The sequence below is a fragment of the Oncorhynchus mykiss genome, chromosome 8 (assembly GCF_013265735.2).
Source record: "Oncorhynchus mykiss isolate Arlee chromosome 8, USDA_OmykA_1.1, whole genome shotgun sequence".
NCBI classification, from domain to species: domain Eukaryota; kingdom Metazoa; phylum Chordata; class Actinopteri; order Salmoniformes; family Salmonidae; genus Oncorhynchus; species Oncorhynchus mykiss.
This window is the reverse complement of record NC_048572.1, coordinates 25,123,947-25,135,228: the sequence shown is the minus strand read 5'-3', so window position 1 is coordinate 25,135,228 and position 11,282 is coordinate 25,123,947. Positions and strand designations below refer to the sequence as shown.

General features: G+C 42.5%; 1 protein-coding gene across 3 annotated transcripts in view; it reads left to right on the top strand.

Moving 5' to 3' along the window:
* Positions 1 to 587: 587 nt before the first annotated feature.
* Positions 588 to 11,282, top strand: part of cd2ap (CD2-associated protein) — a 73,955-nt gene continuing 63,260 nt past the window's right edge. For 2 of the 3 annotated variants that reach the window (XM_021612085.2, XM_021612084.2), the window contains exon 1: positions 589 to 1,035. In XM_021612085.2, coding sequence (XP_021467760.2) covers positions 1,032 to 1,035 — 4 coding nt within the window. In that variant the 5' untranslated portion in view covers positions 589 to 1,031. Of the gene's footprint in view, positions 1,036 to 11,282 lie in introns of all 3 variants that reach the window. The other variant, XM_036985112.1, reaches the window with a different exon arrangement.

Genomic DNA, 11,282 nt, shown 5'->3' with positions numbered 1-11,282 from the left:
AAGATGTTGTGCATTTAATGTGAAAATTACATTTTGTCAGAACAGCTGGGGAGAACCCTACTGAGTTTGATGTAGAACAAACACACACTAACAATGATTCATGGCATGTAGGATGCACATACACACAGAGAGAGTCAGTCTGCGAATTGGCCCCTAAAATAACTCTCATCATAAGCCTCACATGCCATTATTTGGTCAATTAAACAGGGGAATTATGAAATGGGACATTTGGCTTTTTGGCCAGAGCACCAAGGTGTGTACCCCCCACAACACACACCTCTCTCTCTCACTCAAAACGTGGTATGGGACACTACGTGGATATTTAGGTTTATCACACAGTGCCATTCACAAGCTCAACTATGTATTTATAAGAAACAAATATTATACAATAAAATATCTTAGTTACCTATGTAATACAATGAAAGCGTGGAATGACCATTATATTCGCTGGACTCTGGTCCGGTCAGGGCTACCCCCGAATTCCCTACAATATGATCAAGATAGGCTCCATGGTCCCATGTCGCCCCCATGGACCGATTGTCGTCTGATGATGCAAATGTCAAAACGAATGTTCACCAGGAAACTAATGGCCACCGTTGACGCTCAACACTGATTCAAGAGATGGACTTCTTTGATCCCCAAACCATTACACTGTTCATGCTCTCGGCTAATGAACGAATGGCAGTCCAACTTCCTCTCGCGGGACTCTCCTTTCTAAATATCGCGGAGTTTCCTTCTGTTTTGTATGTGTGTGGCAGGCGTAGTTTCGGGCAAGTCTAAGAAAGGTGGAGACTTTCGGGATAACTTCCTGTACAGTAATCTTGATATCGTTAGCTACAAAGATAGGTTTGGTTGGCTATTCAAGCAAAGACGAATGGCTTAAGTAACGGTGTGCTAAACTTGATTATCGGTATTGAATTAAATACACATACAGTAGCTAGCGTTCAAGCTGCTATATAACTCAAGCAACCGGATAGCAGATTCCAAACATCTCATATAGCGAGACGGTCCTGGCCACATTGAAGGACAGTATGGGTGAGTATTTTCGTTGTGTGGTTTTTGTTTATCGTTATGCTTATCCGATGTTCCCCGCTTCAAATTGCCTTGCTTTAACCAATAAGAGGGATACATTGACATCATCAATCGTGACTGGATTTGGAGTAAAGTTATGCTCCTTGTGAGATGGATCAATCCACAAACGTTAAGTTAGCTAGCTAGTTACAATAAGTTAGCTACCATCAAGACGTGATAATGTCAGCTAGCTAGCTAAATCCATAGCTTCCATGCTGTCATTAGCTGCATCTTGCCAACAAGTTAACTCAATTATCTAACTACATAGCTGGCGCTAAACAGGCAATTCAATGGCCATGTTTTTGCGCCAGGAGTAATGGCTGCTGTACAGTAGTTAGCTAGCACCATCTAATAATTTCACTGTTTTAATAGCTCCAGTGGAAAAGCAATTGGGATGCCATCTTCTCCACCTTCGTCTTTGTACTTGTTTGTTTACTTAGCTACAAGGGTTGTGCGTTGAGACTTAAGTAACGTTCGCTAAGAAGCAACATTTCCCTCCTGCTTGTTATTTTTGTACAGCATTCCAAGCTAGGTTTGCCCTTGGATCGCTTTCTTGCAAATATTGTGTCAAATAGGTTTTCCTTGACTTTCGACAGTCTGTTCCACACCCAAAGTATGGAGGAGATGATCTTGACACATTGAAAATGTGAATCTGCATTTCATGAAGCCAGTTAGCTGAAAGCATAATGTTGGATGTGTAACATTCAGAGTGAAGTTGTTCAACACTTCGCTATGTTGTGGAACTGGTTCAGGTTAAGACTTATTTTTAAACATACTGTTCACACGACAAGATGGTGTATTCTGTTTATTACTGTGTTGTCTTTTCTTCTAGAGTTAAGTAACTAACTTGCTTTGCAGTAGCTGATATGTTTAAACATGTCAGAGACAGTTGTGAGCCCCTCACATTCTCTCTCTGTGGCATGCTCTCAATCTTTCCATCTCATACTTTGCACATCTGCAGTGTGGTTTGTCTTAAAGGGTAGTTAGCATAAACATAACATATGGATTTTCATCACAATCCGTATCAAAGTCCCAATGTAAAGTTACACCGCCAATTATTTTTTCGAGTTATTACATAAAACTGATCAGAATACCAAAGAATGCTGACGTCATGCCTGAAATAACATTTGCAGGGTGTGACGCAATATGGAGGACCTTGCAAGCCAGCCTATTCCCCACAATGTAAACTCCAACAGAAATAACGTAAAATGTATAACTTTAAATTAAACCAAATCGTAGGTACTCATGACTATTGGTTTCAATACAATGTTCTGCCAACTTACAAGCAAATACTTTAGGAATTTACATTTACAAATCACCTTGCATGGTTGCTAGCCTGCTAACGTTAGCCCTACCAACCTGTTAATGTTACATTAGCACTGAGTGAGTTAACTAATTGCTATCAACACCAAGCTTACAGCTACATTAAAGTAAACCAACATTTTGGAAATGCATAACTGCCATCTAACACATTTTCAAATAATGTGTCCGATAAATTTGTTCATATGGCTGAAGGCTAAAAATAGACAGTATCTTGTTTCTACAGTGTGTTTTAGTTTGGAATAATGTATTTTCCGCTTTTATCAAATGTGTACATCACCCATTAACACCAACCATTCACTATAAAACCTTTATCAACAAAAAAGCTTAGCACAATACCCCAAATTATGGGGAAAAAATAAGTATGCCTAAAACATTTATTTAAAATAACAAAAAAATACGAACAAATAAGAGTAGGCTACATGACAATGCAGCGCCATAAAAACAAATTCAGAATAAATTGTCCAAGAATATGCTGAATGTTCTGGATGTTCTTATAAGGATATTGGAGTTATTGAAAGGGTTGAAATTGAAGAATTGTCCAAGTAGGCTTGGTGCAAAGATTTCTCAGATAAATTTTGGAGAATTCACAACTGCAACTTGAAAGTGTAGGCAACGCTCTTCAGGTAAGACTCCAGCTGTTTAGTTGTGGTGTACTTCTGAACCAGTGACTTCAGATCCTTCTTCCGGCACCAACAGAGATGGCCGCCTCGCTTCGCATTCCTAGGAAACTATGCAGTTTTTTTTTTTTTTTTTTTACGTGTTATTTCTTACATTGGTACCAGGTAATCTTAGGTTTCATTACATACAGTCGGGAAGAACTACTGAACATAAGAGCAACGTCAACTCACCATCAGTACGACCAGGAATATGACTTTCCCGAAGCGGATCCTGTGTTCTGCCTTCCACCCAGGACAATGGATCGGATCCCAGCCGGCGACCCAAAACAACAACGTCGTAAAAGAGGCAAACGAAGCGGTCTTCTGATCAGGCTCCGGAGACGGGCACATCGCGCACCACTCCCTAGCATAGTACTCGCCAATGTCCAGTCTCTTGACAACAAGGTTGATGAAATCTGAGCAAGGGTAGCATTCCAGAGAGACATCAGAGACTGTAAAAATTTTTTGCTTCACGGAAACATGGCTCACTCGAGAGACGCTAACGGAATCGGTGCAGCCAGCTGGTTTCTTCACTCATCGTGCCGACAGAAACAAACATCTTTCTGGTAAGAAGAGGGGCGGGGGCGTATGCCTTATGATTAACGAGACGTGGTGTGATCACAACAACATACAGGAACTCAAGCCCTTCTGTTCACCTGACTTAGAATTCCTCAAATGTCGACCGCATTATCTACCAAGGGAATTCCCTTCGATTATAATCACAGCCGTATATATTGCCCCCCAAACAGACACATCGATGGCCCTGAACAAACTTTATTTGACTCTTTTCAAACTGGAAACCACATATCCTGAGGCTGCATTCATTGTAGCTGGGGATTTTAACAAGGCTAATCTGAAAACAAGACTCCCTAAATTGTATCAGCATATCGATTGCGCAACCAGGGCTGGTAAAACCTTGGATCATTGCTATTCTAACTTCCGAGACGCATATAAGGCCCTCCCCCGCCCTCCTTTCGGAAAAGCTGACCACGACTCCATTTTGTTGCTCCCTGCCTACAGACAGAAACTAAAACAAGAAGCTCCCGCGCTCAGGTCTGTTCAACGCTGGTCCGACCAATGCTGGTCCGACCAATCTGATTCCACGCTTCAAGACTGCTTCGGTCACGTGGACTGGGATATGTTCCGCATTGCTTCCAACAACAACATTGACGAATACGCTGATTCGGTAAGTGAGTTCATTAGAAAGTGCATTGACAATGTCATTCCCATAGCAATGATTAAAACATTCACAAACCAGAAACTGTGGATTGATGGCAGCATTCGTGTGAAACTGAAAGCGCGAACCACTGCTTTTAACCAGGGAAAGATGACCGAATACAAACCGTGTAGCTATTCACTCCGCAAGGCAATCAAACAAGCTAAGCGTCAGTATGGAGACAGTAGAGTCACAATTTAACGGCTCTGACACAAGAGGTATGTGGCAGGGTCGACAGTCAATCACGGATTTCAAAAAGAAAACCAGCCCTGTCACGGACCAGGATGTCTTGCTCCCAGGCAGACTAAATAACTTTTTTGCCCGCTTTGAGGACAATACAGTGCCACTGACACGACCCACAACCAAAACCTGCGGACTCTCCTTCACTGCAGCTGACGTGAGTAAAACATTTAAACGTGTTAACCTTCACAGGGCTGCCGGCCCAGACGGCATCCCCAGCCGCGTCCTCAGAGCATGCGCAGACCAGCTGGCTGGTGTGTTTACGGACATACTGTATTCAATCAATCCTTATCCCAGTCTGCTGTTCCCACATGCTTCAAGAGGCCCACCATTGTCCCTGTTCCCAAGAAAGCTAAGGTAACTGAGCTAAACGACTACCGCCCCGTAGCACTCACTTCCGTCATCATGAAGTGCTTTGAGACTAGTCAAGGACCATATCACCTCCACCCTGCCTGACACCCTAGACCCACTCCAGTTTGCTTACCACCCAAATAGGTCCACAGACGATGCAGTCTCAACCACACTGCACACTGCCCTAACCCATCTGTACAAGAGGAATACCTATGTGAGAATGCTGTTCAACGAGACGGCCTACAGGGAGAAGGTGAGGGCCCTCGGAGTGTGGTGTCAGGAAAATAACCTCACACTCAACGTCAACAAAACATAGGACATGATTGTGGACTTCAGGAAACAGCAGAGGGAGCACCCCTTGTCCACATTGATGGGACAGTAGTGGAGAGGGTAGTAAGTTTTAAGTTCCTCGGCGTACACATCACGGACAAACTGAATTGGTCCACCCACACAGACAGCGTCGTGAAGAAGGCGCAGCAGCGCGTCTTCAACCTCAGGAGGCTGAGGAAATGTGTCTTGTCACCAAAAGCACTCAAACTTCTACAGATGCACAATCGAGAGCATCCTGTCAGGCTGTATCACCGCCTGGTACGGCAACTGCTCCACCCACAACCGTAAGGCTCTCCAGAGGGTAGTGAGGTCTGCACAACGCATCACCGGGGGCAAACTGCCTGCCCTCCAGGACACCTACACCACCCGATGTCACAGGAAGGCCATAAAGATCATCAAGGACAACAACCACCCGAGCCACTGCCTGTTCACCCCGCTATCATCCAGAAGGCGAGGTCAGTACAGGTGCATCAAAGCAGGGACCGAGAGACAGAAAAGTAGCTTCTATCTCAAGGCCATCAGACTGTTAAACAGCCATCACTAACATTGAGTGGCTGCTGCCAACACACTGACTCAACTCCAGCCACTTTAATAATGTGAATTGATGGAAATTGATGTAAAGATATATCACTAGCCACTTTAAACAATGCTGCTTAATATAATTTTACATACCCTACATTACTCATCTCATATGTATATACTGTACTCGATATCATCTACTGCATCTTGCCTATGCCGTTCTGTACCATCACTCATTCATATATCTTTATGTACATATTCTTTATCCCTTTACACTTGTGTGTGTGTATAAGGTAGTAGTTTTGGAATTGTTAGGTTAGATTACTCGTTGGTTATTACTGCTTTGTCGGAACTAGAAGCACAAGCATTTCGCTACACTCGCATTAACATCTGCTAACCATGTGTATGTGACAAATACATTTGATTTGATTTATTATTTTTTAATTCTGTTGCTTGCGGTGGAAAGTTGCTGCTCCATTCTCATTTCATTTCTGATGCTGTCGTTGCAATGCCTCGATGAACTTTCAAATGGTGGGGTGGATAGCGCCAAGTAAATGTTATGCCAGTCCTCCTCGCCGTTGTTGGTCTTCGCCAAGTCTTGCAGCCAGCATCATAGCAGTTCTATAATTCTGAAAATATAAAATAGAGAAGCAGATTATCAACCGTGTTATTGGCCTTGGGCATGCTGTCATTAAGAATAATAAAGCCATTGTTATGGTAAACAAGATATACCTTTTGGTAACATTGGCTTTCTTCCAATGCGTTCGACCTTCTCACCTACCCATGTTGCCTGAAAGTATGTTCGGTGCTCCTCCAGTTGATGTTCCGGACGCTGAAAGAACCGGGTATCCAGCAAAACTCATTGACGGGGTTTCGCGACCTCTGCGTTTGAAAGCGTCATTCGGTGCACTTCCAGAAGGACTTATTTGTGGTCTGTCGTTCCTGTCTGTAGGTGTAGCCTTCGTGCGGCAGAATATTTTTTTGAAGCACAGAGTTTTAAATTCGGGTTCCATTACTTGTCAGGGATGTCACTGGGACCTTGGATAAGTGAGTGCCACTGGAAATTTGGTGGACTATAATTTCCTCTTCATGTTGTAAGCCTACACTCAGTGTATCCACTCTTTGCTGGCTGAATACTGACTTGTGTCATTGGTGACCTGGCAGCTTTTCATTGGCCTATGCTATTGATTGTGTTTAAGACATGGGTCTTTAGTTTTATCTTGTAATTTGTGGTATTAAAAAATACAAATGTAATTTTACATGAATGAAGACATGTAGAATTGCAGGAAATTATTTTAGAAAACGTAAACATTTTTCAGACCCGCAAATAGGATCTCTGTCAGCCCATGGTCTTCAGGGATGATTTTGTGATGTCTTATATTAAATGGATTTATTAGACTGTTAAAATGTTGGAGGATATATAAACATTGGATTTCAGTAGCTCTAATTTCATAATTTTTGTTAGTAGGCCTACCCATGTCTCTCCTCACTCAGAAATCCTGCTCACTGATGTCAGTACCAAAGCTGATAATTGTGACTAGATTAAATTGTAATGATGTGAATAATGATGGTGAGAGCCCAGTATAGCCCTTTAATCATAGGCTATTGCTATGCATTATTTTAATGAAAAGAATCAAACATTGTTTCACGTTCTTTAATAAAAGACTCATAAACAGAAACTGCCAGTAAGCTATACAGCTGGCTTCAGTTTCTCCGCCAAATAGGCCTACAAGGAAACTTGACGACGTTGAGTGCGCAAGGGGGGTCTGTACGCTGCGTAGTACCTTTCACAAAAAAATGGCTCTACAAAGACACAAATGGAACACAACAACAAAAAATCCAGCTAAGTAGAGAGAGTGGAGACTTACCCATTTGATGGCAGAGTTTAGCTACCAACATGAAAGAAGAGCCGAGGAGAGGCATTGGGAGGGAGAGTCTGCTAGCTAATCCAATAGCAATATAGTGAAGTAAATCCACATTGAATTTACACTCGTGTTGTACTGGTAGATCGGTAGGAAATATAGGTTGCAGGGTTCACATTCACGCTTGGCACAGCACCTGGTTTTGAGCACCTTGTACAGTAGACGTGCTTATGGTTCCCATACTCCAATCTGCTCACTTCAACCAGACAAACCATTCCAATTTCAAAGCTAGCTTATCGTTTTTGGGCCACAAATGAGTCGTCTTTGTGGGTATTACCTCACTAGCTACAAATGACAAACTACTACAACTCGCTCGTTCGACTACCACTACCAAACGTAGGAACATTTTTGCAGTTTTTGCACAATTGTAAAGGGTTTCTGCTTCGTGGATGTACAGCTGAAGTCAGAAGTTTACATACGCTTAGGTTGGAGTCATTAAAACTGTTTTTTTTTCAACCATTCCACAAATTTATTGTTAACAAACTATAGTTTTGGCAAGTTGGTTAGGACATCTACTTTGTGCATGACACAAGTCATTTTTCCAACAATTGTTTACAGACAGATTCTTTAACTTATAATTTACTGTATTACAATTCCAGTGGGTCAGAAGTTCAAGTCAAATCAAATGTATTTGTCACATACACATGGTTAGCATGTTAATGCGAGTGTAGCGAAATGCTTGTGCTTCTAGTTCCGACAATGCAGTAATAACCAACGAGTAATCTAACCTAACAATTCCAAAACTACTACCTTATACACACAAGTGTAAAGGGATAAAGAATATGTAGCCGCTGCTGCGCCTTCTTCACAACGCTGTCTGTGTGGGTGGACCAATTCAGTTTGTCCGCGATGTGTACGCCGAGGAACTTAACTCCACTACTGTCCCGTCGATGTGGATAGGAGGGTGCTCCCTCTGCTGTTTCCTGAAGTCCAAGATCATCTCTTTTGTTTTGTTGACGTTGCGTGTGAGGTTAGTTTCCTGACACCACACTCCGAGGGCCCTCACCTCCTCCCTGTAGGCCGTCTCGTCGCTGTTGGTAATCAAGCCTACCACTGTACTATCGTCCGCAAACTTGATGATTTGAGTTGGAGGCGTGCATGGCCACGCAGTCGTGGGTGAACAGGGAGTACAGGAGAGGGCTCAGAACGCACCCTTGTGGGGCCCCAGTGTTGAGGATCAGCGGGGTGGAGATGTTGTTACCTACCCTCACCACCTGGGGGCGGCCCGTCAGGAAGTCCAGTACCCAGTTGCACAGGGCGGCGTCGAGACCCAGGCTCTCGAGCTTGATGACGAGTTTGGAGGGTACTATGGTGTTAAATGCTGAGCTGTAGTCGATGAACAGCATTCTCACATAGGTATTCCTCTTGTCCAGATGGGTTAGGGCAGTGGGCAGTGTGCAGTGTGATTGTGTTTACATACACTAAGTTGACTGTGCCTTTTAAACAGCTTGGAAAATTCCAGAAAATTATGTTATGGCTTTAGAAGCTTCTGATAGGCTAATTGACATCATTTGAGACAATTGGAAGTGTACCTGTGGATGTATTTCAAGGCCTACCTTCAAACTCGGTGCCTCTTTGCTTGACATCATGGTAAAATCAAAAGAAATCAGCTTCGGGAAAAAAAAACTGTAGACCTCCACAAGTCTGGTACATCCTTGGGAGCAATTTCCAAACGGCTGAAGGTACCACGTTCATCTGTACAAACAATAGTATGCAAGTATAAACACTGTGGGACCACGCAGCTGTCACACCACTCAGGAAGGAGACATGTTCTGTCTCCTAGGGATTAATGTACTTTGGTGCAAATCAATCCCCTGTGAAGATGCTGGAGGAAACGGGTACAAAAGTCTTTATATCCACAGTAAAACAAGTCCTATATTGACATATCCTGAAAGGCCGCTCAGCAAGGCAGAGGCCACTGCTCCAAAACCGCCATAAAAAAGACAGACTACGGTTTGCAACTGCACATGGGGACAAAGATCGTACCTTTTGGAGAAATGTCCTCTGGTCTGATGAAACAAAAATAGAACTGTTTGGCCAAAACGACCATCGTTATGTTTGGAGGAAAAAGGGGGAGGCTTGCAAGCCGAAGAACACCATCCCAACCGTGAATCACGGGGTTGGCAGCATCATGTTGTGGGGGTGCTTTGCTGCAGGAGGGACTGGTGCACTTCACAAAATAGATGGCATCATGAGGCGGAAAATTGTGGATATATTGAAGCAACATCTCAAGACGTCAGTCAGGAAGTTGAAGCTTGGTTGCAAATGGGTCTTCCAAATGGACAATGACCTCAAGCATACTTCCTAAGTTGTGGCAAAATGGCTTAAGGACAACAAAGTCAAGGTACTGGAGTGGCCATCACAAAGCCCTGGCCTCAATCCTATAGAAAATGTGTGACATCCCAGTGACATTTGAGTGTGTAAACTTCTGACCCGCTGGGAATGTGATGAAAGAAATAAAAGCTGAAATCGTTTTCTCTACTATTATTCTGACAATTCACTTTCTTAAAATAAAGTGGTGATCCTAACTGATCGAAGACAGGGTATTTTTCTAGGATTACATGTCAGGAATTGTGAGAAACCGAGTGTATATGTACTTGGCTTAGGTGTATGTAAACTTCCGACTTCAACTGTACATAGTAGAGGTCGACCGATTTTATGATTTTTCAACGCCGATACCGATTATTGGAGGACCAAAAAAAGCTGATGACGATTAATCGGCCGATTTATTTAAAAAAAATATATACATTATTTTTTTTATTTTTATTATTATTATTTTTTTATTTATTTGTAATAATGACAATTACAACAATACTGAATGAACAGTTATTTTAACTTAATATAATACATCAATAAAATGAATTTAGCCTCACGTAAATAATGAAACATGTTCAATTTGGTTTAAATAATGCAAAAACAAAGTGTTGGAGACCAAAAGTAAAAGTGCAATATGTGCTATGTAAGAAAGCTAACGTTTCAGTTCCTTGCTCAGAACATGAGAACATATGAAAGCTGGGGGTTCCTTTTAACATGAGTCTTCAATATTCCCAGGTAAGAAGTTTTAGGTTGTAGTTATTATAGGACTATTTCCCTCTATACCATTTGTATTTCATTAACCTTTGACTATTGGATGTTCTTATAGGCACTTTAGTATTCCCAGTGAAACCGTATAGCTTCTGTCCCTCTAGTTAGCGCGTGCTAACCATTTCACTTCGGTTACACCAGCCTCATCTCGTGAGTTGATAGGCTTGAAGTCATAAGCAGCGCAATGCTTGACGCACAACGAAGAGCTGCTGGCAAAACGCATGAAAGTGCTGTTTGAATGAATGTTTACGCGCCTGCTTCTGCCTACCACCGCTCAGGCAGATACTTGTATGCTCAGTCAGATTATATGCAACGCAGGACACGCTAGATAATATCTAGTAATATCATCAACCATGTGTAGTTAACTAGTGATTATGATTGATTGTTTTTTATAAGATAATTTTAATGCTAGCTAGCAACTTACCTTGGCTTACTGCATTCGCGTAACAGGCAGTTTCCTTGTGGAGTGCAACGAGAGAGAGGCAGGTCGTTATTGCGTTGGACTAGTTAACTGTAAGGTTGCAAGATTGGATCCCTGAGCTGACAAGGTGAAAATCTGTCGTTCTGCCC